The 24966-nt window shown below is 55.6% G+C and overlaps 1 protein-coding gene across 1 annotated transcript; it reads right to left on the bottom strand.

The window, feature by feature from the left end:
• Window positions 1–1573: 1573 nt before the first annotated feature.
• PEDS1 (plasmanylethanolamine desaturase 1) lies at window positions 1574–24709 on the bottom strand. Its single transcript, XM_045980601.1, has 6 exons — window positions 24503–24709; window positions 16156–16275; window positions 7279–7370; window positions 5981–6125; window positions 4579–4791; window positions 1574–2585 (listed from the first exon to the last, which is right to left on the bottom strand). The coding sequence occupies exons 1-6, from the start codon at window positions 24624–24626 to the stop codon at window positions 2464–2466; spliced, it is 816 nt and encodes a 271-aa protein (XP_045836557.1). The 5' UTR covers window positions 24627–24709; the 3' UTR covers window positions 1574–2463.
• Window positions 24710–24966: the final 257 nt, after the last annotated feature.

The following is a 24966-nucleotide window of genomic DNA, read 5'->3' on the forward strand; positions in this document are numbered from 1 at the left end:
ATTCTCTCCCATCTGTGAACAGGAAACCCACCTCTGGAACCCCAAGGGTGCTTATCTGACCCTTCTGAAGTTTGCCTGTCTGCCCCCCCACCCCAACCCGCCCACTTGAGACTTCCTTTGATCACACCTTATTTTTTCTTTTGGGAGCAAATGACCTCTCACTCCTCTCGTCCTGTCACTTGGAAAGTGTTCCCACCCCTGCAACCCCAGCTGACGTTTCAAACCTGGCCAACTGCAACCATTCACCACAAGACCCAGTCTGCTCACTGAGAGCTTCCCCTGGGCTTTTGCTACAACAACTGGGAGGGGAAACTTTTTGCACTGAGACTACTGAGCGGGTCGGACGTCAAGTCTCGATTTAGAGAAAAATGGAACCAGACTGACCAAGGTCTGGTGAGTCATGTGAGCCCCCGGGTCCTGCCAAACCTTAAGTCACAACCACCTCCTCTCAGCTTTTCAGTTATAGGAGTTAATCAAATTTCTTTAGCTATTTTTACTTATTATTTTCTGTTACTTATGAATTGAACTCTGATTCCCCTTCCTTTTGTGATCCCCTCAGACAGTAACAAATCAAGTCTAGCAGTGGGCAAAGGTTAAGGAAAATTAAGTTATGGGTCACATTTTTTAAAAAGCTCTAAAGAGTATTTTATCATCTCTGTCCCCCCTCTTTTCTTGGCTAGTATTGCAGAAACTAGCCCAGACTAGATACCGATTGTAATGTCTTTATGTTCACTACTGAATCTCGGTGCCTAGCACATGGGAGGTGGCTTATAACGTCTTTTCAGTGGATAAATGAACAAGATACTCATTTGTCTAAAATGTCTAGTGTCTCCCAATTTCCTTAGCCGTGAGGCTCCATGTAATAAGTCCCTAATTTTCCAACCATATCTTCCACTTTCCCAATATTCACTCCAGTCCGGCCCACTGTCTTTTAAAAACCTCAAACTTGTTCCTGCCTCAGGGCCTTTGCACTAGCCATCCAGTCTGCCGGCCTCTTCCCCCAGCTGGCTCCATCTTCTCCCACAGGTCTCAGGTCAATTGTCCCTCCTTGGAGAGACCCTCCCTGACCACCCTGCCAAAGCTACCCCACCCTGCTTTTCCAATATGATACATTATTTTTTATTTTCTTCACAAATCACCATCTGAATGTACATGTGCATTTATTTATGTTTATTGTCTCCTCGGGAGGTCAGCTCCACCAGGGTTGAGTCCTTGTCTGTCTGTTGACTGCTGTGTGCCCCAGTGTCCAGGTCAGAGCCCGGCACATGCCAAGAACATCGGCTGAAGGAATTCACTAATAGGGATCCGGTCACTAATAGGGATCTGGCTTCATCACTCTACCCTCATGATCTCCTGCAGGAAGAACATTCCTCATCCAGCCGTGGGTCCCCTCCAAAAGGGTCTGGAGCAGATGGCAACATTGATTCACTGTCTCAGGTGACGAAGCTCCCATTCTGAGCCCAAGATGGGAAGTCGGGAGCTAGGAATGGGATAGGGGTGGGGCCTTACCTTCCAGGATCCTTAACCACCCCCTCCCCCACCAGCCAACCAGGAAACACGAGGCAGCCGAGGATAAGTAGACTCTTGCTGCTTTGTTATAAATATATTATGTACATCCAAAACATGACATTAAAATATTACTCCGTGTTACAGAAAAGATATTAAGGCTTTCTATTATTTACATTAAACAAGCAAGCACCTTTAAAAAAAAAAACAACAAAACAAACCAAAACAAAAAAGCCCCTTTCTTCCTTCTCGGACATGCCCCTAGCCAGAGGGGACTCTGTATCCCCTTCCCAAAGACCAGGACCCTTTGCAGGGGCTGCGCTCTGTGAACACATCCTCTGATTTGAAATATCAGCTCTGGCTGGAATCCCATGGGTAGCTGGGGAGGGGACGGGGGAGGAGGTCCAGGCTTGGGCAGGGGATTCTTGCCTCTTCTGGCTGGCTGCCCTCAGATGCTTGCTGCACTTGGGCCATCCTTGGGTGGACAGGCCAGGCCGAAGGTGGTGCCTGGGGCAGCTCCTAGACCGCTGGAGCAAACCAGACAGAGAAGACGGTTCCATGGCCCCCGTGCCAGCCACGCTGAAGGGCTGCCCAGTGAGGCGGGGGGCCTGGAGGAGTGCAGGGAGTGGGTGAGCTTCCCCTCTACCCAAGGAATGGCTGGCAGGGTGGAGCTCCTTTTTCTGCAGAGTCAGGCTTGGAGACAAGAGCAGCTCAGGTGGCTGGGGAGGGGCCCAGGAAAGAAAATGAAAAATAAAAAAATTTAAAAAAAAAAGGAAATGAAAAATCAGTGGCTCAAGTATTCTGTGTCACAAGGGGTGGGCTGGGGGGTGCCCGGGCCCAGCCCAGGAGGCATCCTCTCCATCTGGAGGGGCCAGCACGAGGAGGCTGGAATTTGGCAGATGGCTTCGGTTTGGGGGGCTGGGGAAGGTTGGCAATAAGGTGGCAGGTTCGGAGGAGCTATTTGATCTTCTGGGCCCATTTCATGTCATCTGCCCGAGGCTTCTCGCCGGTCAGGCCCTGGATGAGGTCCTCCAGGCGTCGCCAGAAGCCTATCTTCTCCAGAGGGTAGTTGAGCCAACCTGCAGTGGAAAGAGGGCACCGGGGGGTTGAATGGGAGAGCAGCAGTCGAGGAGATGGAAGGAAAGTGCTGGCTTTGCCTGGGGCAGGAACACTTAGGAGTAAGTCTGTACAGGGCAGGGGACAAGGGCTGACCAAGGAGTCTGGGGATGGGGACCTCCCACTAATGGGTGTCGGGGCTGCTCAGACATGCCTTTGTCCTCTCACTCATTCACTTTCTTACCCTGTGCTTAGTATGTGCCAGGCACAGTGGCAGCGTTTATCACTCGGCTCACCTGCCACCTCTTCCAGGAAGCCTTCCCTGACACATCACCCTCTTTTGTTTTGTTATAGCTTTTCTGATAACCTATAACCATTCTCACTAATTCACCACCTTCCCGGGTTGTGTTGGTTTTTCTCTGCAATTCAACTAGAATGTCCTGCTCCACACGGCTGAACCCCCAGGTTTTTCCCAATGGTGATCCCACTGGCGCAGAGTAGATGCTCTGAAATACTGCTTACCGTCCCACTTTCTATTACAGCACCCCTGCCGCCCCCAATCATGAGGTAGGTACTATTCATCCCATTTTCCAGATGTGAAGACTGGCTTGGAGTGGAGTCTCCTGAGTGGATGGATCCTAGGCCTGGCTGAGCAGTGACCTGATCTCAACAACCTAAATTCTAACCCCTCCCCCTGCCCTTAAAGAACATGACTTTCAGACATACAAAAAAATATTTCTTGTGGTTCTCCGCTCTGCCTCCAGAAAGGCAATGCCCCCTGCTCCCTGTGCAAACCAGGAGCTGTGCCTGATCCGGGCCCTCTGACGGACCAAGCACCTGGCGCCTGCCACGGGGCCGTTCACAGCCCAGCTGGGGAAGGCGGCACATGAGGAGGGGGCTGCGGGCCCCGCCCTGTGGGGGAGAAAGAGGACACCCAGTGAGGTCTGTTAGACTCGTAAGGGCGTACCCAGAAGAGCCGAGAGTTGAGCCAATGCCGGCCTGACTTGCTGTCAGATGCCGAGAGCAGCTCTGCCACACCTAAGCTGGACACCAGCTGGCGCCAGCAAACCGGCTCCGTTTACCTTTGGTACCGGTCCGTGAACAGCCAATGGCATGTGGGTCTCCTGACTGTTCCTCAGCCGCACCAGGCATGTTCCTGCCTCAGGGCCTTTGCACTTGCCATTCCCTTTGTCTGAACTGGTCTGTCCTGACTTGGCCGCAAGGTCCCTCTCACACTTGTTTTCGGATTCCTCACCTCCTTCTAAGAACAGCTACTTCTGCTTCCTCACTCCATGACTCTCTGCCCTTCACCTTGCTCTGACCTCCATGGAGGGGGGTGGGGATTTCTGTTATCTAGACTCAGTCATCTCCCCTCTCCTCTGCCCCCGATGCCCTTCACTCCAGCCACACGAACCACCTTGCCGTTCCTCACACCAGCCAGGCATGTGCGTTCCTCCTTCAGGCACTTTGCACCTGCTGCTCCCTGTGGCTTGGCGCGCTCCTCCCTCAGATCTGCATTGTTCTCTCCCTCAGCGCAAATGTCACCTCCTCAGGGAGGCCCCCACCGCCTTCTCTCAAGGGTGAAGGCCCCCATTTCCTTCTCCTACCCTTTGCTTTGTTCTGCTCCAGAGCAGTCGGCATGGTTAAATGTACTACTTACGTACGGTCTGGCATGTCCCCTACAAGAATGGGAACGCCACCAAGGCAGGGATTTGTGCCCGTGTCTGTTTAGTGCTGTGTTCTAAGCCCAGGACAGTGTGGGACACACAGTGCGCGCTCAGCAAGTATTTGCCGGCTAGCTGGCCGGAATCCCAGCCCACGAGGTGGGAGGGGGGAGTGGGGAAGGTTGGCTCCCTTGCACTGCCGTGTCCTCTGCATCTAGACTGCTCGGCACATAGTAGGTCCTTGTGTGTCGTAAGAGCATGTTCCTGCTGGACAAGGATTCCAGCACCTCCGCCTGTGACCTCTGCCCTACCGACCCCGATGGCCTATTCCAGGCCTATCCCACAGCCGCACCTGTGGTGATGCAGAAGTAGGTCTCGTGGGGGGAGACGTGGTGGATGCGGTGGTGTTTGCGTGGCAGGATGATGTGCCAGTCCTGCAGGAGGGTGACCCAGCGTGGCAGCCCGAAGTACGTGTGGGACCACTTGTGGATCTGGTTGGTGAAGGTGCCGAAGATGATCAGGCAGAAGACGAAGCACTCCCAGGGGTACTGCGGCTCCAGGGCTTCTGCAGGGCGGGGAGAAGGGGGTGCACTCAGGGCCATAGGGTGGTCACAGGGCGGGGCCACCACCAGCCTGGCCCTCACCGCTTGCCCTGGAGCAGCTCCCTGGCCTCTCCCTACCCCCCACCCCCCGCCCCCGCCAATGGTCTCAGGCAAGTTCAGGCTCCCCTCTGGGCCTCAGTCTTCTCTTTCGCTCAGTGGGCAGATAATGGAGTCAGTGGATGAAAAAATTACAGATGTGGGCTCTGGAGTCAGGCAGAGCCGGCTTCAGGTCCGTGCTCTGACATTTCTTGGCTATATGAGCTTGGGTCAGTGCCTCTGCCTCTTTGAGTCTCAACCTTGTCATCAGTAAAATGGGAATAAGTCTTTGTCTAGGTTCCTTAGAAGCAGAGCCTGAGACAAGGGTTCACGTGCTCAGAATTTATATGAGGAGGAATGAGAGAGGCGTCCTCTGTTCAAAAAGACATCTGAGTGGGTAAGGGAAGCAGGGGGAGAGCTAAGCAGTGATGGGGTTAGGGGAGTCTTGTCTCAGCCTGATCCGGGGCGGGGAGGGGCAGCTCTTCATAGAGTTGGTCCCACCCAGAGGTGAGAGGGCTGGTCTTCTGTAGGTTTTTCCTGTCACTTTAGGTACGGGCAGGCACTGCAGCGGCCACTGTACCACAGAAACTCCCCACATCTACCCACAGAGGGAGGGGCTGCTCCAAGGATCCACGAGGGGTCAAGCTGTTAGAACAAGACCTGGCACAGGGAAAGTACTTACCACATCCCCCCAACCCCCCTGCCCACCTCACAGATAACTGCAGCTCACTGAGGTGAAAATGACTTTCTTTCTTCCCCCCCCAACAGGCAGGGAGAGATCAGAACTCAGAACTTCCTGAGTTCACAGCCTGTATTCTAATTACTAAGCCAGGGCAGCCAAGCCAGTGGCCCTCAGGGCCCGGCAGGCCACGCGCAGGAGCAAGGTGGGCCAGGGGTCGGGCAGCGGGGGGTCATGGGGACCGTCTGAAGATGGTGGCCACGGCTCCTGCCCCGTGAAGCCAAATGGGAACAAGGACCCAGGATGGCCAGAGCAGATTGTCCAAGAGAAGCTGGGAACACAGAGTTTTATATACTCCAATTTTACAGGATGGTAACTAAACATGTTTTCTAAGGTTGCAAGGGGACTCTAGCCCCACCGTCGGCTGGAGCACTCACCGGGGCTCTGGGTGCGGAACTTGTAGGCCATGTTCAGCAGGGGCAGCAGGGTCACCAGGCAGTTGTCGCCGTTGGTCTCGATGAAGTCGTGTCGGGTGATGGCTGTGGGGTCAATGTGATGCTCTCGGAAGGGTCGAATGAAAGCCTGGGGTGGGGGTGGGGGCCAGAGAAGGGACAGATGGGACCAGTCGGCCTGTGGCGGCCAGCCCTCTCTACCACCTCCTGTGCACACCAGACTCAGCTCGCCTCCTGGCCTTTGGGATGCCAGAACATTCTACATGCCGACATGGAGCCCACCCGGCCTTCAGGGTCCAGGCCTAAACAGCTTTGGCAGACGATAGTCCTAATGACTTGGCTGGGACCTCGGGATGGTACTGCCCACTGAGGGCCTCTGTCTCCCCCTCAGGGGTGGTGAGGGGAGTTGCAGACGATCTCCACCCTTCTTCCCCACTCTGATATAGTTGAGGACGCCTCTCACAGTGGCAGGCAGGCCTCCCTCTTTTTCTCCCCCACAGCCATGCCTGTCCTGGTAACCATCTCCCCATCTTCCTCTTGTATTGGTACATGCTGTTCCGATGGGGCTGACTAACCAACCAACTAACTAACTAACCCCCTAGTTAAAAGAGAGCACGCGATCCCGGCCCGGCCAATCAGAGCATTTCTCCGCCACAGTGCAGGACAGGGATAGGCATGTGACCTCCGCTGGGCCGATGGGAGGGAGCCGTGGGACTTTGGCTCTAACTGTGGGCAAGGAGAGTTCTCCTTCCACCGACAGGGCGGAGCTGGTAGGATGAAGGAAAAGCCTAGGTGACAATGAGTAAAGCAGAGGGAGACGTGGAGAGAGAGAATCATGAGACATGGTATGACTGGACTGCTGGGTTTGTTCTACTGGACCCGGCAACGCTTTACCTTGGTTCTACTCTTCTGTTCAGTTACATGAATCGCGACCTTTGGTTATGCCAGCTTGTACTGGACTTTGTCACAACCAAAGGAATCTGACAGAAGGTTAAGTTCAATTAAATGGACAGTTAGGGATACCAGGGCTGGCAAAGGAGAACAAGACGTGGCCCCCAAATTCAGGGGGTTCAAAGCTTTCTGACTATCCCAGGCTTCATGCTTTTGCTTCCAGAAAATCCCAGGGGGTTTTCTGGTCTGTTCTCCTCCCAGAGGAGCAGGCTGCAATGATGGTTTCTGTCTTTCAAACAGGGAAATGGGAGGCTCTGAGAGGGAGGAGGCTCGCCCAAGGACAGACAGCCCAACCCCCTGCTAGGCGGCAGGGCTGGGTCAACCGTACATACCTTCCCCACGATGGGCAGCTCCACGGAGCCCCAGGTGTCCGCTCCCCAGTGCACCAGGCCAGACAAGAAGTCAGCAATGAGAGCTCCTGCAACTGTGGACAAGAGGAGGGTGAGGTGGGGGTGGGGGACCCCGAGGGACAGTCCTGCCTTCCACCCCACAGTAGGGAGCCCCTCGTTCATTGACTCGCCTGCTTGCTCACTCACTCATTTGTTATGGGGGGTGATGTCCCTTCTCTACTTGGGTTGCTTTTTTCCCTCTGAATGGAGCCTTAGGTATAACATTCCTGTCCCTTTACTTGCTCTGCCCAGGGGACATGTGGGGACTCATTTGCTTGGTGAGTCTGGAGGACATAAACTGGGCATGAGCAGATCAACTCAACTTTTCCCTATGAGGAGCTGACTGCGCCCTTCTCTCTGGCCCCCAGGCACTACAGAGGGAAGCCTGCTCCGTCCCGGTGCTGCCAGTGACTAGACAGAAGTGTCCTTCTGGGGTCTGGTGTCGGGAAACACCCCAGGTGTAGACAGCAGCCACGCCTTCCTCCCCAACCTGGCTTTTATCACAATAAATGTCACGATTTGGTCTCTGGCAGCCTTTTCCTTGACTTTGTTCTCAATGTGTTCGGAACTGGACTGGGGTTCCCTCAAAGACCCCAACACCGTTCACTCACTTGAGGGCTCGGTATAATACAGAGGTTAAGAGCTGTCAGATCTGGACTTAAATCCTAGCTGTCTCTCACGAGCTGTGGGATGTTGGGCATGATACTGAACCTCTCTGCGTCCTAGTTTCCTCTAGATCGATGGGAATGGTCATCACGAAAACCACAGCGGCTGCCATTTATTGAGCACTTTGGGCGCCAGACACAAGTGCTTTGCATGCTTGATCTCAGTGGAGTCCCACAGTCTGTTCTAAGTTGGTACCCTCCTCACACTCTCCTTACAGAGGCGGAAACGGGAGGCCTGGAGAACAGAAGGGACTAGGCAGAGGCCACAAAGATGGCAAGTGGCACAGCAGGGCTCTTAACCTGCCTTGAGGTCCAAATCTTCTTCCCCTGCACACGGGGGGAAACGGAGGCAGGCTAGCCCACTGCCTGTACAAGGGAGCACCCCAGTGCCATCCCCCGTGACTCTCCCTGCTCACTGCCATCTCAGCCCTCCTGGCTTATAACCTCTCCCCTTGCACATCCTCACACGCCTCTGCATCTCTCTCTCTCTCTTTGCATTTGCTGTTCCCTCTGCCTGGAATGTTCCTTCCCCAGGTGTGGCGCGGCACACTCCTTCACTTCCTCCAGGGCTTTGTCAAACAGGTGCTGGAGACACCTGATCTAAAATTATCGCCACCCCCAGCTTCCAGCATCTCCTGTCTCCTTTCTTTCTCTCCAAGCACCTATCCTCTGTTTGCCCGTGGTCTCCCTCGCTCAAGCAAGTCAACTCCACAAAGGCAGGGGTTTTAGACTTTCATTGTTTATGGTTTCGTCCCAGTTCCTGGCCCTTGGTAGGGGGTTCAGTGCATATTCCTGGAATGAATCAGTGCAAACCACTAACTACAGCGGTTGGCACACAGCAAGCAGATCAATCGTTCTCTGATCATTTTGTCTATCAAGCGCCATTTGGTGAGGACCTACTGTGTGCTAAGCTCTAGAGTCAGGGACGCAGCAGACACTGAGCTCACTGTCCCCTGTAGCAGGGCGATAGGAAGGGGTGGGGGCAAGCTGAGAACCATGCAGGCCACGAATGCAGTTTCGAGTGGCAGTACAAACCCTTCCCCTCCTCCTCCCCAGGCTGGTTCTTCCTGTGAAATCTTCTGAGACACACCAGGAAGCTTTTAGGGGTTCTCTGAGTTCTGCTGGGGTCCTCACCTCCTTGGTGACAGGGGACCAGGGCCTTGGGACACTGTGGAGGCTGCAGAAAAACCCCCTAGGTGCTGTCCAGGCTGGGCAGTCCTGCTCTGTGGTGACACCTGGGCTAGGGGAGAGGGGAAGGCTGGGGAGACTAAAGCCAAGGGCTTCTTTTTTTTTCCCCCCTTTAAAATTTCATTTAGGGCTAGGGGCGCCTGGGTGGCTCAATTGTTAAGTCTGCCTTTGGCTCAGGTCATGATCCCAGAATCCTGGGATCAAGCCCTGCATTGGGCTCCCTGCTCAGCAGGAAGCCTGCTTCTCCCTCTCCCACTCCCTGTGCTTGTGTTCCCTCTCTTGCTCTCTCTCTCTCTCTCTGTGTCAAATAAATAAATAAAATCTTAAAAAAAAAAAAAAAAAGACTTTATTTAGGGCCGCGTGGGTGGCTCAGGCAGTTAAGTGACTGCCTTCAGCTCAGGTCATGATCCGAGGGTCTTGCTCCTTGCTCGGTGGGGAGTCTGCCTCCCCCTCTCCCTCCCCCCCCCACTTGTGCTCGCTCTCTCTCAAATAAATAAAATCTTTATTTATTTTTAAATTTCATTCATGTATTTGAGAGTGAGCGAGAGAGAGCACGAGTGGTGGTGGGGGGGAGGAGGAGGCAGGAGGAGAAGGAGAAGCAGACTCCCTGCTGAGCACAGAGCAGGACTCAGTGGCTCGATTCTAGGACTCAGGGATCATGGCCTGAGCTGAAGGCAGTCACTTCACCGACTGAGCCACCCAGGCGGCCCCAAGCCAAGGGCTTCTGCCCTTGCTGCTCCCCTATGTCATACTCCATCTCTCCCTGAAGATCCCCAGCGGGGGGAGGGGGGCTAGGTCCTCCTCGGCTCAGGGCAAACATCACCCCAGACCCCTGGCTAAAGCCACGCTCCCAGGCACATGCTGGGTCACATCGCCCTGCTTTATCTGTCACCGCACATCCTTTTTCCTGCTGAGCCGTATGCCACTGTTGGGATGCGCCATGGGGCGTTTTCAGCTGCTGGACGTCTGGGTGGTTTCCGGGTGCAGCTGGTAGGAGTCGAGGCTGTGAACGTTCACATGCAAGCCTGTGAGCAGACACATGCCTGCACTGCCTCGGGGGCCAAGATGCCAGCTATGCATTTGTTCTCACTCAACATTTATGGAGCACTTGCAGGTGCCAGGCCCCGTACCAGCGCCTTAAATGTTTTATCTCTCTTAATCCCTAAACTGGACCAAGGCTAGTCCTAAACCGGTTACACATCTTATCTCCTTAATCGTCCTAAGCATTTAATCCTTACAGATGACAAGAATGATAATAATGAAAATAAGAGAAAAACAATATTTATGATAGTGGCTACCACTTACAGAGCTCTCCCTGTGTGCCAGGCCCTGCGTCAAAGATGTTAAAAATGGGGGCGCCTGGGTGGCTCAGTGGGTTAATAAGCATCTGCCTTCGGCTCAGGTCATGATCCCAGGGTCCTGGGATCTCTGCTTCTCCCTCTCCCTCTGCTCCTCCCCACTGCGTGTACGCACGCTTTCTCATTCCCATAGAGGGACATCCTATGAGACACCAGGGCTCCTCAAAACTGTCAAGGTCACCAAAAACGAGGAAAGCCTGAGAAACTGTCACAACCAAGAGGAGCCTAAAGGAACATGATAAATAAATGTGAGTGGGATCCTAGATGGGATCCTGGAACAGAAAAAGGCCACACTGGGTCGAAACTAAGGAAATCGGAATAAACGATGAACATTAGTTCATAATAAATGTATCCGTATTGGTATCTTGACTGTAACAAATGCACAGACACTAATGTAAAATATCGGATGTTAACAGTAAGGGCAACTGGGGGCAGGGGGTGTGTGGGAACTCTACGTACTCCCTGCTCATTTTCTGTAAATCTAAAACTTTTAGTAAATAAAGTCTGTTTTTGAAAAACTGCATCATCTTAGTTCACGTCCACAGCGATGGGGCCCAACCCATCCTGACTTTTCCAGACGCGGAGAGGAAGGGCGGTTGGGGCCGCAGGTGAGTGGCCAGGGACGATCGTGAGGGCAGCTCCCAATGATGCTGAGCCTTCACTTCCCGGTCTGAGAAATGGGGACGTTAATAGCATTTACTTTCCTTAAGCACAATCAGTTGATGAACTGGGCTGATGCTTGTAAAGTCAGTCGCTGGGACACGGTTAACGCTCCCAGGAGTGGCCCTAGTTAGTAGCTTAGGTGTTACCCCCCCTCCCCAGGCCTCAGTCTTGTCATCTGTCAAATGACCAGCACCTGGCCTTTGCAGGCTCCCAAGCAGGGAGGGATGTGTGCTTTGGACAGATGTCAGGAATTATTTTTGGAGAGGAGCACATCCCATCCTTAGGCTCTGGGAGCCCCGGGCCTGTGCAAGAGGCTGTTTGGAGAGCAGTGACTCCAGGACTCCTGGCCTGCTGCCTGAAGAGGCTGTGACGGGGGCAGGGGTGGCTGAGGCAAACACACAGGGCGTCTTTGTCCCAGTGTAGGAGGCAGTAGCTGGAGCTGGCTCATCCTGGGGGCAGCTTGGGGCTGGTCAGCACCCCATGTGCAGGACACTGAAATAGGGTACAGGGCTCATTCCGGGCTACCCTGACCCACCGGGTGGGGCCTTCACGTGGCCACAGGTCAGCCAGTTGGGCCTTGTTAGTCCCCTCCGATTTCAAGGCCTGGCGTGGAGACAGGGAGAACAGCTAAGACAGAGGTGGTCACGCCTGGGTGGCTCAGTTGGTTAAGTGTCTGCCTTTGGCTCAGGTCGTGATCCCCGCGTCCTGGGATCCAGCCTGCATCAGCCTCCTTGCTCAGCAGGGAGCCTGCTTTCTCCCTCTGCCTGCCACTCCCCTGCCCGCTCTCTCTCCCGCTGACAAATAAATAAAATCTTAAAAAAAAAGAAAAGAAAAAGGAAAAAAGCCATCAGTTGAAGGCAGGCTGCTCGGCAGGGGCCTGGGCCGAATCCCGGCTTCACAAATCCTGGCTTCATCACCTTTTACCAGGTTTCAGCTTGACTCCTCACCTGACCTGAGGCCCGGTAACCTCTGACTTCAACACCAGTCTTTGCATTCACTGTGTTCCCTTGCCTAGAACACCCTCCCCTCTACTAGTCCGCCAGAAACTCCTACTCACTCCTCAAGGGCAGCTCTCTAGTGCCCACGCTCAGCAAACAGCTCAAGGCTCCCAGGGACGTTCATTTGTTCACGCTTCTGCTGAGAACAATACTGTCCTTGTCAAGGTCACTGATGGCCTCCATGTGGCCAAATCCGGTGGTCCCCTCGCTGCCCCATCCTGCTGGCTTGCTCCGCGGCCGCTCCTAGTGGACCCCCAAATCTTCTGGAGACACATTCTCCTCCTGCCCTCCGTAATCCCGCCCACCCCTTGGCTGGTTCTTCTTCCTCCCCCGCCAGCCTGGAGGCACCAGGGCCTTGGGCCTCTTCTCGGCCTGTACAGCCCCTGGGGGCGCTCCGCCAGCATCTGAGCTTCAGACACCTCTTCTACTGCAAGGACCCCCAGATTTCTATCCCTGGCCGCCTTCCTGGACTCCAGACTCGGATTTCCAACTTTCTGCTTGGCACCTCGCCCGGGCTCTCAGGCAGGCAGCTCAAGCATCTGCCCCCAAGCTGCCTCTTCCCACCTCTGTTAATGGCCACCTCGTCCCTCCCATCCGAGCCTGAGACTTGCCACGGACAGGCCCTCCTCACCTCCACCACCGAGCTGACGGGGCACTCTGGCTGCTTGCCTCGCACAGCTTGCCGGAAATCTGATGGTTTTTCACCCCCTCCACTGCCCTACCTGGTCTGGGCCACCATGCTCGCCTCTCTCCAGTCCTCCCGCCCCCACCCGTCCTCCCTGCGGCTCATCAGTGGCCCCTCGTGGCCCACAGAACAAAACTCCGAGTCCAGACCACAGTCCTGCTGTCTACAACCCCCTCCTCCCACCTCTCAGATCTGCCACCAACTACTTTTCCTCGGATCAGCCTTCTCTAGCCACATCAGCTTCCTGTCGGTTCCCTGGACGCACACCAGCCTCTGGGCCTTTGCACCTGCCGTTCCCTGCGACCCCTCCCCCAGATATCTGTCTAATCTCTTCTCTCAGCTCCTTCAGGTGTCCCAGCAAATGCCACTTTTCCAGAAAGGCCTTCCCTGCCTGTTCTCTTATCTTCGTTTTGCTTCCCAGCATTGCATCATCGGTCCGTGTTTATCAACTGGGCACCTTTTCATGCTTCCGCCTCTCCTGGTTTCCAGTGCCTGCCAGGGGCACCGGAGCCTCTGGGGAGATAGCGCTGGGCCACAGGTAGGCTCTGCAGACTGGCATGGTGCCTGGCCTCCTGCGTGTTAACACACAAATCAGGGTGGCTACTTAAATCGATTAGGGACTGTGCAAACATCACTATCAGGAGATTGTCTGCTCTTATCGCCCAGAGCAAAGGTGTGGGATGGGGGAACTGGTGTCACCTGTGGTGACTGGACAGACAGAGAGCTCCCGAGCCAGGGACTGGAAGCTCTGATCCCAACCAGGGAAAGGAGGTGGTGACCTGCCTGGGACACACACCAGGGCTCTGACATGTTCTCCTCCAGGTGCTAACCGCAGGCTGGACTTGAGAGCTGCTGGGAAAGGCTGTGGCTTGAGAGCCGGGCAGGTCTGGACCAATGACCCCAGACTCCGCGGCTACCCCGGGGAGGTCCAGCTGGCAAGTCACCCAGCCTCTCAGAGAATTGAGTTAAAAGCGTCCAGCGTGCGGCTCGGTGCACAGTAGGCCTTTTGGAAATATCCACTGCCGAGCACAGTGGTACGTCGGGGGCCGCCTCCCCACCTCTGCTCTGTCACCGGCCCCTCGGCAGCTACACACAGCTGCACTTCGGCCTCGCGACAGCCTGAGGAGGCAGGTACCCCGAGCAGCCCCAGCACGGAGATGTTGAAAGCAAAGCTCAGAGATGCAAGCACACCCGCCCAAAGCCCCACAGCCACGAGGCAGGAGAGCTGGGACTGGAACGCAGGGCCTGCTCGTAACCACTCCAGATGGGGCAACAGGGCTCACGCCGGCCACATTCCTCCTGCCCCTGAGTGCAGTGCTTGGAGGCAGACAGGCTGCAGGGGAGGTCCCTCTCACCCCGGGACAAAGGGGACATGTGTGGCTCCTGAGGGGGGCCCAAGCTCCCCGGCACCGGATGGGTTAACTCCCTCTCCCCCCAGCTGGCCCAGCCCCCGGCACAGGCTCACCCCACCGCACACCCAGATGGCTCTGTTAGCCAGCCTGAGCACTACTGGCTTAGGCGGCCAGAGTGTTTTTAATGAGATTGCAGGAGCTGAACACTTGGGGAGGGCCAGGAGGACAGACCAAGGGCACAGCTGCCCCCTCTGCCTGGACGCCTGGGGCAGGGGAGGGGAGGAGAGCCTGAGTTCGAGGGCAGAGGGGAGGCCAGTGCGCAGACAGGAAGGAAAGGAGTCCCCCCAGGACCTGGGATTGGAGACGGTGAGTGAAGAACTAGGTTGTGCTTCTGGCTTGGGGTGTGACGCCGGCCCTTCTCTGGGCCTCAGTTTGCTCGTCTGGAAAATGGCAAGTGTGGCATCTGACTCCCCAGCTGTGGCCAGGGGAGGCCTGACCAGTGGGAAACATGGGCAGGTTCTGTAAGTTGCGGTTTGCTCATTCCTTTGTTCCCTGATTCAGTATTTATCGAGTACCTACTGTGTGCCAGGCCTCCTGCTTGGGGCTGAGCCTGCAGCAGTGAACACAAGAATGTCCGCTCACAGGGATCTGAGATTTGAGTGGAGGGAGACAGGTACTGAGCAAATAAATACACTGTATAATGGAGTATGCCGAGGGGATGGTGTATGGTAGGGCTTCTATTTTTGAAGGGTAATCAGGGAGAGCCTCCCTGAGGAGGTGACCTCTGAGTAGAGACCTGGATGAGAAGGGAACCAGGTAGGTGTCTGTGGGAAGAGAGTTCCAGGCACAGGAACAGCATGTGCAAAGGCCCTGAGATACGAATATATCCAAAAGTGCATGGTGGAGACGCAATGAGGCAGCCTGTGTGGAGGGAGCAGGATGCCCCAGAGAAGAGTGGAGGGAGATGGTGTCTGAGGAGAACTGGGGCCAGGCTGTATAGAGGAGTCAGTATTTTATTCTACGTATACAGAGAACGGGGAGTGTAGCGTGACCTTACCGGGGATCTAACGGGATCCTTCTGGCTACCAGTGAGTATGGACAGTGGGGGCAAAGGGGAAGGCTGGGGACCAGAGAAGAGGCTCCCACAGAAGTCTGGGCAGGAGAGGCCAGTGGCTGGACCAGAGCGAGGAGAGTGGAGGTGGAAAGTAATGTTTGGATTCTGGGTACATTTTGAAAATAGAGCCAAGGGGTGCTCGGGGGGCTCAGTCAGTGAAGTGTCTTCCTTCAGCTTAGGTTGTGGTCTCGGGGCCCTGGAATCAAGCCCCGCACTGGGCTCCCTGCTCAGTGGGGAGCCTGCTTCCCCCTCTCCCTGCCTCCCACTCATGCTCTCTTTCACTGTCTCGCCCTCAAATAAATAAAATCATTACAAGAAAGAAGGAAAGGGGGCGCCTGGGTGGCTCAGTAGGTTAAAGCCTCTGCCTTCGGCTCAGGTCATGGTCTCAGGGTCCTGGGATCGAGCCCCGCATCGGGATCTCTGCTCCGCAGGGAGCCTGCTTCCTCCTCTCTCTCTGCCTGCCTCTCTGCCTGCTTGTGATTTCTGTCTGTCAAATAAATAAAATATTAAAAAAAAAAAAAAAAAAAAAAAAAAAGAAAGAAGGAAAGAAAAGGAAGGAGAGCCAAGGGCATTTGCTGAGGGTCTGGATGTGGGACGGAAGACAAAGAGAGGAACTGAGGCCGATGCCCAGGGTTTTGGCCCAAGTAAGAGGAGGAATGGAGGTGTCACCGAGACAGAGGTGGGGTTCCCACGGCATGTGATTGGTTCACATGTGCACACAGGCACGCGCACAGCAGGTGGGTCCCTGACCGCTGGGGAACCCGAGGCGGGCAGAGAGAGGGACCCCGGGCACTCACCGACACCCAGCATGACGAGGGGCGTGTGCTCCCAGCGGGCCAGCAGCAGCAGGTGGACCAAATTGTGGGCGATGAGGCTGAAGCACAGGACCACGCAGCACCACTCCTGGAAGCGCTTGCCTGCGGGGACAGGAGGCCGGGGGTGAGCGCGGGCTGGGTGGCAAAGGCCCCAGGGCTGTGGACCGAAGCCAGGCAGAGCCAGACCTGTATGAGCTCTCCTGCCGCGGTCACAGAGCCTGACGTGCCAAGCATAGGCTGAACGTAGGCACTGCTGTGAAGAAAAGATTTCACAGACGAGGTCACGGAGGCCCAGAGAAGGGGAAGAGTCTGCCCAAGGCACCGGCCCACGAAGCTGGCCTTGCACAGGCCAATTTTTTGGTGGCCAGGACTAGAACTTGTCTCCTGGGCCCTTGTGGGCTCTCCGTGGAGACACTCCAGGGAACTTAATGAGCTTTTTCTGACATCATGGCATCACTTGTCCCCTTTTGTATGTAATTACAAAGGAGGTGGAGGCCGCCAACACCTTTTAACCCCAGAGGATCAGATCCTGCCCAACGGCCACCAAGCAGGGGTCCAACGAGTCATGGGTTTAGGAGAAATGGGCCTGGTTATCACTTCTAGGGCTCCTGCCGGGAACAGGGGAGTCTGGGAGCATGACACAGGGGAGGAGGGGCCAGGCATGTGACATGGAGTAAGGTGGGCTGTGTGGGGGCCGTGGAGTGCGGCCCCTATGCCCTTTGTGAAGGAGGGTCACTAATGGGCAGCCTCCTGCCAGTGGGAGTGTGGGCCCAGAGTGCCTGAGCTCCTAATTCCCAAGAGAAGCCAGAAATGAGGACATGGGTGTGAAATCTTTTTAAATTTCCTGCCACATATTTTTATTTTATTTATTTATTTATTTGACAGATGGAGATCACAGAGAAGCAGGCAGAGAGAGAGGAGGAAGCAGGCTCCCCGCCGAGCAGAGAGCCCGATGCGGGGCTCGATCCCAGGACCCTGAGATCATGACCTGAGCTGAAGGCAGAGGCCTTAACCCACTGAGGCACCCAGGCGCCCCTCCTGCCACATATTTTTAAAAGGCATGTGAGCTCAGACAAGAGATTCACTCACTGCAGCCCCGTCTGTGGTGTCTTTTGGGGGGTCTCAACAGTGGAAATACTGCAAGCAGCCAAAGGCCGGGGGATCAGCCAAATTAATTTGGTCTGCGGCATCCTTGCAGGTAGCAAAAATGCCCCGGGCAGCTGTCTATATGTGGATATGGAGGATGTCAGGACATACTGTTGAATGCAAGAAAGCCAAGGGCTAACCAGCAGCCATTTATGCAAGAAAAGAAAAAGCTACCTCATCAAGACTGGCTTTCACTTACTCCCCTTGGGATTTCGTATTTGCGAATGCACTCCCCTATCAAAAATCTTTCGTAATTGTAAATTAAAATTAAAAAAAAAAAAAAGGAAGGAAAACATTGTGTGGGCGGTGCAGACTGTGCTCTAAGACCCCTGGGGATATTGTTTTCCCAGGCGGTTGGTCCCAAGGGCATGGAAGACCCTTAATGATAATAATTTTCTTATCATCAGTGTTTAACATCTACTTAGCAGTTGCTCTGTGCCAGGTACTTGCTGAAGTGATGCCATTTGGAGATGAGAGATCAGAGGGTCAGAGTGGTCCCAAGGAAGGAACGTAAGGCTGTCCAGCTAGTCAGCTACCGACTAGGACCCTATGGCCGGGCAGGTCCTTGTGAGTGATTAACAACTGAAGGGGACACAGCAGAGAAAGGGGGTTCTCCTGCGTCTGTCCTCTCTTAATGCTTGCTATTCCCTTCACTCCCTTCTGACCTGGAGAGACTCTGGCAATGCCCTTGCAGACCTTAGCCTGGAGCCTCCACCTCCAGGAGGCTATCCATGATGCTTCCTCTGACTCTTGGACTCTCCCGGCATAGGGCTGCCCCTATGACATCCACCCTCCCTGACCCGAATGTGAACTCAGGAGGACCAGGACCGTGTCTGGCTTGCTCACCAGGGCCCTGGCACACAGCTGATACTCACTAAATGCCCGTGGAATGAGCAAATGTCTAAACAGAATCTTAGAGGACAACTGCCAGGCTTTGTCTCTGGGTGCCCCTCACCGAAGCACCTTAGAAGAGAATATCAGGCATTCCACTGCTCCTGAGAGGGAAAAAGGCTCAGAGAGAGAGAAGGGCCTTGGCCAGGCCATACAAAAGCAGGCTGAGCCCCGGGCCAGAATCTGAACAGCGGCCCTCCCCTCACCCTGTGAAAAGACTGAGGGTCAGAGAGGAGAAGGAACACGCCCAGGGCGGCATCCTCTTGGCTCCCCTCTCGTACAGAGGAGGACACCGAGGCCCAGCAAGGAGAGGACCCGACAGCAATCCCACAGCAGCAGAAGTAGCCTGGAACCTCTCGCACCCCACTTCTTAGTGGCCATTTCCCTTGGGCCCCGTGACCCTGTTGCTCCAGCAGCCCCTACCTGGGGTCACTGTAATCTGGCCCTGCACGGCCTTCCCCTTTCTGGTTCCTGTTTGTGGCCTGGGCCTGGGACTCGGAAGCAGAAGCCCGCAGGGGGCAGGTGGAAGGGGTAAGGAAAAGGGGATTCATTTACGCCAGCCTGCCTGCCTGCCCCCCTGACGGCAGGGACAGCAACACAATGGAGTACCAGTAACAATGGGCGACACACGCGGAGGCGTAGCACAGCCGGGGTGCCGGGGCAGCCCACGTTAGAGATGCCGCAGACCAGTGCCCTCCAGCACATTCTGCTCTCGGCTTAAAAGAAAGAAAGAAAAAAAAGCTACATTAAGAAAAAAAAAATCAGCTACAATTCCTGATTTCCTGCTTCCCTTGAGAACACAAGGCTCTGGGCACCCCAGGCCTGAGTAGGAGGGGCTCCCCACCCCCATCGGATCGGGGCAAGAGCTCCTGGTTTGGCCCAGTCTCCTCTCTTTCCTGTGGCCTCCTACTGGGTGGCTTCCTTTGGGGGCCTTTTTGACCCGGAGACCAGGTCACTCCCTCAAGTCTCAGTGCTTCCAGGGATGAGCTACGTAATCTCACTTCCCAGGTGAGGAAACCGAGGATAAAAATTTTCAGCGGGTAAAATTTTTCGGAGGGTAAAAAATCTTCATTTTCAGCGGGTAAAAATGAAGAGCTGGGTTTGGATCCTGGGCTTGTCCGTGGGACACACATTAACCTGGATTTTCAGAGCTCTCCGGGTTCTAAAGAGCGCCCAGCTCTCTCCCTGTGTCTTGGAGAATGTCCCTGAAATCTGATTAGTCCCCAGCTAAATGCCATCCATCTCTGGCCTCTAGAATCTGGAGCCTCCCCAGCCTAAGGGCTTCCACTATGATCCATAAAGAATACATCTATGGGGCGCCTGGGTGGCTCAGTGGGTTAAAGCCTCTGCCTTCGGCTTGGGTCACGATCCCAGGGTCCTGGGATTGAGCCCCACATCGGGCTCTCTGCTCAGTGGGGAGCCTGCTTCTCTCTCTCTCTGCCTGCTTCTCTGCCTACTTGTGTTCTCTGCAAATAAATACATTAAAAAAAAGAGAAGAAGACATCTATATAACACTAAGTGGCCTTCACTGAGCACCATGCCCGTGATGGTGCCTTGGATGAGCTCAGCCAGCCCTCGCCATAAACTTTGGGCTGAGGACCATCTGCCCTGTCTACAGAGGGAGAAACGAGGCCTGAGAGGTGAAAGGACTGGTCCAAAGTCACAGCACGGACAGCCAGCCTGGCAGGGCCTGCGAGGCGAGGGGTTCTAAGCAGCGTCACTATCTAGATGGGCAGACTGAGGTCCGGGGGGAGAGAAGGGCTTTGGTTAGGACACAAGTGCTCGGGCCATCTCTGGCAGAGTGCCGGGCCCTGTTTTCCTGAGCCAGCTCTGGCCTGGCCAGGGTCCATGATCTGGGCTCCGAGTGATGGCAGTGAATGCCTGTTGGCCTGTTGTGTGTGGTGGCTGTGGACGGCTGGGAGGAGCAGGGCAGGCCAGGCGCCAGGCCTCGGCCATCTTTGCTTTCCTGGGGGCAGGCCTCAGTGGCCAAGGGCTTGGCATCAGGCCCGACTCTCCTTGTTTCAGTCAGACAAGCCCTGAATAACCTGGGCTTCTGATGGCCCTCGGCGTCGGGGAGGTGGGGGGACAGAAGGGAGAGAAAAGAGAGAAAAGAGGACCGGGGAGAGACAGAGGAAGAGACAGAGGCCAACAGATGCGAGAGAACGGGAATCAGAGACACAGAGAAATGAGAAGCGGGGAGACAGGAAGAGATGAAAAACAGAGACGTGGAGAGATTATAGGGAGACAAAGAGAAAAAAGACAAACAGCGTAGCCAGAGAGGAGAGACAAAGAAATGGAAAAAGAACGAGACTGAGGGAGAGAGAGAAAAAACTCAGCCCAGAGTGGCAGGGACTGGACCTGGCCTGGGAAAGGTCCCCAGGTCTCTGGCTTCAGTCAGGCCCATTTGGCGGGAGTGAATCTCTGCCCTGACCCCAAGCTTAGAGATCCTGTATCCCCCAGGGCCAGAAGTACGTGTAGTTAGCCGGGGTGGCTGGAACCGCAGGCTCCTGGGACCCCTGAGGGCCTACCCCTGGAGCCCGGAGCCCCTGAGATGTGGCACACACACAACCAGGTTTCAGTGGGTACCTGCTGCGAAGCTGTGCGAAGCCTTACTCCCAGGCTTGCCCATTAAGGCCTGCCAAGCCTGCCAGGTCCTTCGCAAATCCTGGCACAGGGCAGGCTGCTGCGTGAACCCTGAGCCCGGAGTGCAGTGGGCTAGGGGACCCTCCATGACTCCCAGGACTCGTAGGACCAGGCCCCCCCTTCTTGGCCAGACACTCAGGGCCCACAGGATAGGGCTGTCCCTCCACCCTGTGCCGCCCCAGTCGGAGTACTCACAGGTCCCCGCAGACACCAGGCCCACTCGCTCTGCCGCCGGCCCTGCACACATGCCGCTCCACTGACCTGGAACACTGGGCCCCTCCTGCACACCCACCCTGGGCCGGCTCCCTCCCACAGTGAAGATTAAGAACACGGAACCTAGAACATCCCCCTCCTTCCATCAGTGTTCTGGTTCTAGCCCCGCCGCTGACTGGCTGTGTGACTGTGGGCAAGGCTCTCCTCTTTGCGAAGCCTCAGGAAACGTCTTCAGGATGGCCGGGGGCCCATGAAGTGCCAGGCGAATCAAACACAGGCAGTCCTGGCCTTGCTGACCCTGCCCTCTGGGAGGGGCAGAGGCAGGCTTGATCCCACACAGGACAAGCATTAGGAAGAAACACGTAGGGGCTGCGCCATGAGGAGGCTACAGGAGGTGGTGGGGGGCGGGGAAGCCTCGGTTTCCTCCCCTAAAAACTGCAGTTAGCACCAAGGGGACACCTGAGACAGCTGTAGTGAGGATGAAATGAGATCACGTGACGGAAAAGTCCAGCACGAGCAGCGCTAAAGAAATCTCGATTATGTTAACTGCCTTATTATTGCTGCCAACTGTCACGATGCCAGTCCACCTCTGGCCTCAAGAATATCAAGAATTCAGTCCTGGAACCCAGAAGCTTCTCCTACTCTCTCCTTGCTCATTTTTCTCCAGCCCATGCGACTCCTTGGCGTTCTACAAACACTCTGGGCATGCTCCCACCTCAGGGCCTTTGCACTTGCTGGGTCCTTGGTCTGGACCAATCCCTCCTCAAATATCTTCAGGTTTCCCTCCCTTCACATCTGTGTTCAAATATGACTCACTCAATGAAGCCTTAACTGCCCCCTCTCTAAAATGTTACTGCCCCCAGCAACATTTTACTTCCCCTTCCCTGCTATATAATTGCTCCATAATGCTTGCCACCACTGGGCAAGGGAGCTCTTCTCCTTATTTACTGGGCTTAGTAAAATGCCAGTTCTATTTTTCCTGTCTTATTCACTGCATTGCCCTCAGGGCCTAGAATGGAGACTGGGACAAAGATGTTCCATACGTATTGAGCCTGGTCCCTCATTTTTTTTTTTTTTTTAAGATTTTATTCATTTAACAGAGATCACAAGTAGGCAGAAAGGCAGGCAGAGAGAGAAAGGGAAGCAGGCTCCTCCTGGCTGAGCAGAGAGTCCGATGCGGGGCTCGATCCCAGGACCCTGAGATCATGACCTGAGACAAAGGCAGAGGCTTTAACCCACTGAGCCACCCAGATGCCCCAAGCCTGGTTCCTCATTTCCTAAGTCATGTTCAGAGAAGGTCAAGGTACTTCTGCAAGGCCACATAGGAAAGGAACAGAGACAGAGGGAGGGAGACCTATGAAATTTGGAGAAACCAGTCTGACCAGTCTCCTGCTTCTCCACTCCTCACTCTTCACCACCTGGCCTCCTTCCAGCTCTGGAGTCAAGAGGAGAAAAGGTCTTTACTGAAGGTTTGGGGCATCTGGAGGCTGTCTGTACTCTCAGAGCCCTGCACGGCTGTTCTTCAGAGGGTGAAGGGCATTTGGGGAAATCAGAACCAGACAAAGATGCAATCATCAGGGGAATGGAGAAAGGAGCAGTCTCTTGGGGGAGCTCAGAATCCCTGAGTATGATCTGGCTGAAAGTGGGTAGAGTTTACTCAGGAAGGCAGAGCTGGACACCAAAGGAAGAGGACTTTGAATCCTTACCCTGAGTCTCAGATGGTGAGTCTGAGGACAAGAAAGGTACAACCCCTTACTCAAAGACTCACAGGAAAACACCAGCCTATTGGGGCAGCAATAGGGAGCACCTACTGTATGCCAGGCACTGCATCAAAGTGGACGATCTCATTTCATTTTACTTTTCTCATAAAGTAAAGTTAACAAGTTAACTTTACTTTATGTCCATTTTGGAGATGAGAAAACTGAGGCTCAGAGAGGGAAAGTGGCTTGGCCCAGGTCACACAGTAAGAAGCAGTCAGGATGCTGAGCCCAGACTATCCCAGGGAGTGCAGGAGGTTTTAGGTCCATAGGCTAGGTGCTTCGGGAACAAGCTAAAGAAACTATGGCATTATGCGCCAGGTACCCAAGTCACTAAAAACAAACAAACAAACAAACAAAAACCACAACCACACCCAGAGCATGGAATTTCAAGTCCAGAAAGGGCCTCTGGTGACCTAGGACTCAGCAAGAAAGCAAATGCCCCAAGGTCACACAGCCAGATGGCAGAGGTGGTATGCAAACCCCGGCCAGTCAGGGTAGAAAGCCAAAGGTGGGAGTGGAACGATGCCCACCGCAGGCAAGGGCTGTGCATGGTGGCTGTCCCCTGGCAAAAGATGTCAGAATGTTTGACAAACAAAGCTTGGTGTGATGGCGACATCGGGGCGGAGGGGCCTCCTGCGGCTCCCAGTCACCTGACTCTGGAGTTCTCCATGGCACTTCCTTAACCCCTGGGGGCGGGGGGGCCCAGGCAGTGAGATTCCCTGGGCTCTATCGGAAGTCAGAGAAGGGTGGTGGAGCGGGTGTTTGCTGGAGCGTAAATGGTCGGCACAGTGGGAAGGAGCCAGGGCAGAACAGGCGCTAAAGGTCTCTAAACTGTGGCGGGGTTTGGAGAATGGAGGGGACTGATACCTGCAATGGGAAAGGGGCAAGGGCTGGACTTGGGGCTTGCAGATGGGAGGAGCTTAAACTGGAAGACTTACAGTGTCCTCGCCACTCGGGATACCGGCATACCGGAATAGAGTGAGAGCGGAGGCTTCTCTCTGCTGGGGGAGGGGGTGGTCTGTGGCCACTGAAACTCTAACCAGAATAGGGCTTGGGGGAAGGGCGGCGTCTGGGGCGCTAGGTAGCGGGGAGTCCCTAAGTTGCGGTTCCTAGAGCAGAGAGGCTGACGTGCCCAGATTTGGTGGGTGAGGTCACTGTTGGCTGCCCAGGCCCTGGCTGGGGCACCGATGGGGCCCTAGGGTGTGAATTCCGGATCTGAGGAACCTTGGATGGGATGTGACTTATAAGAGGCCGGGGGGGGGGGGGGGGAGGGCGGGTAGAGGGAGTGGTAGTGCAGGCAGCTGACGGGCTGCTTAGGATGGGGGTCCCCAAGTCTAGGGGCGCTCTTTGCAGCCGCGGATGCTTTGAAGCTAGGATCCGGTTCTGGGGGTCCGATGGGAGCTCTGTATGTGGCCCGGGGAGCTGATATGGCAGTTCCTTGATACAGGGATTGTCTGTGCATCTAGAAAGCCCCGTGCCTGGAGCTCTGCCTGGAGCTTGGAAGGGGCCCTGGGGTGGGGTCCCGGACTTGGGGACACTATGTGCAAGTTTAGGAGCCAAGGCTGGAGTTCTACATCAGGGCCCGAGGCTGGGGTTCCGATCTGGAAAGCCCGGGGTCGCCGTCCGCAGCCCGGGCTGGTGACTGCAGGCCCAGAGGGGGGGCCCGGAGGTCTTACCTGGAGAATAGAGCGCGGCCAGTTCGCGGGCCCCGGCGTGCTGCGCGCCCCAGCGCCGGCAATACGCCGCCTCATCCTCGTCGAGCTCCGGCTGCTGACCCGGCCCGTCCTCGGCGCACGCCATGGCCACTCGCCCGGCCCGCCCGGTGCGCTCTGCTAGCAGCAGCGGCGGCGGCGGCGGCGGCAGGGCCGCGGAACCGCGGCGAGATCACGCCGCCCAATGACCGCTCAGCGCCGGGCGCGGCGGAGGCGCCGGCGGGGGCCTCGCCCGGCCGCGCGTCACAGCCAATCGGGGACCGCGCCGGGGCCCCGGTGGCCAATCAGCGGCCTCCGAGCCGCAGCCAACCGCGGCGCTCGGGAGGCTGGAGCGCAGCTGGGCGCAGCTGGGCACGGAAGCGTGGGGCGGCGGCGCGTCCCTCTCCGCAGCGATCCGCCCCAGGCCGGGGCCCCTCGCCTGTCCGGGG

The sequence above is a fragment of the Meles meles genome, chromosome 16 (genome assembly GCF_922984935.1).
Source record: "Meles meles chromosome 16, mMelMel3.1 paternal haplotype, whole genome shotgun sequence".
In the NCBI taxonomy this organism is placed as follows: Eukaryota; Metazoa; Chordata; class Mammalia; order Carnivora; family Mustelidae; genus Meles; species Meles meles.

Coding starts and splice junctions, on each gene's coding strand:
- PEDS1 (XM_045980601.1), bottom strand. CDS start 24,626: ATGGCGTGCGCCGAGGACGGGCCGGGTCAGCAGCCGGAGCTCGACGAG. Junction 7,371..16,155: donor CCTCGTCATGCTGGGTGTCG/GTGAGTGCCCGG, acceptor TCTTGTCCACAG/TTGCAGGAGCTCTCATTGCT. Junction 6,126..7,278: donor AGCTGCCCATCGTGGGGAAG/GTATGTACGGTT, acceptor CCCCCACCCCAG/GCTTTCATTCGACCCTTCCG.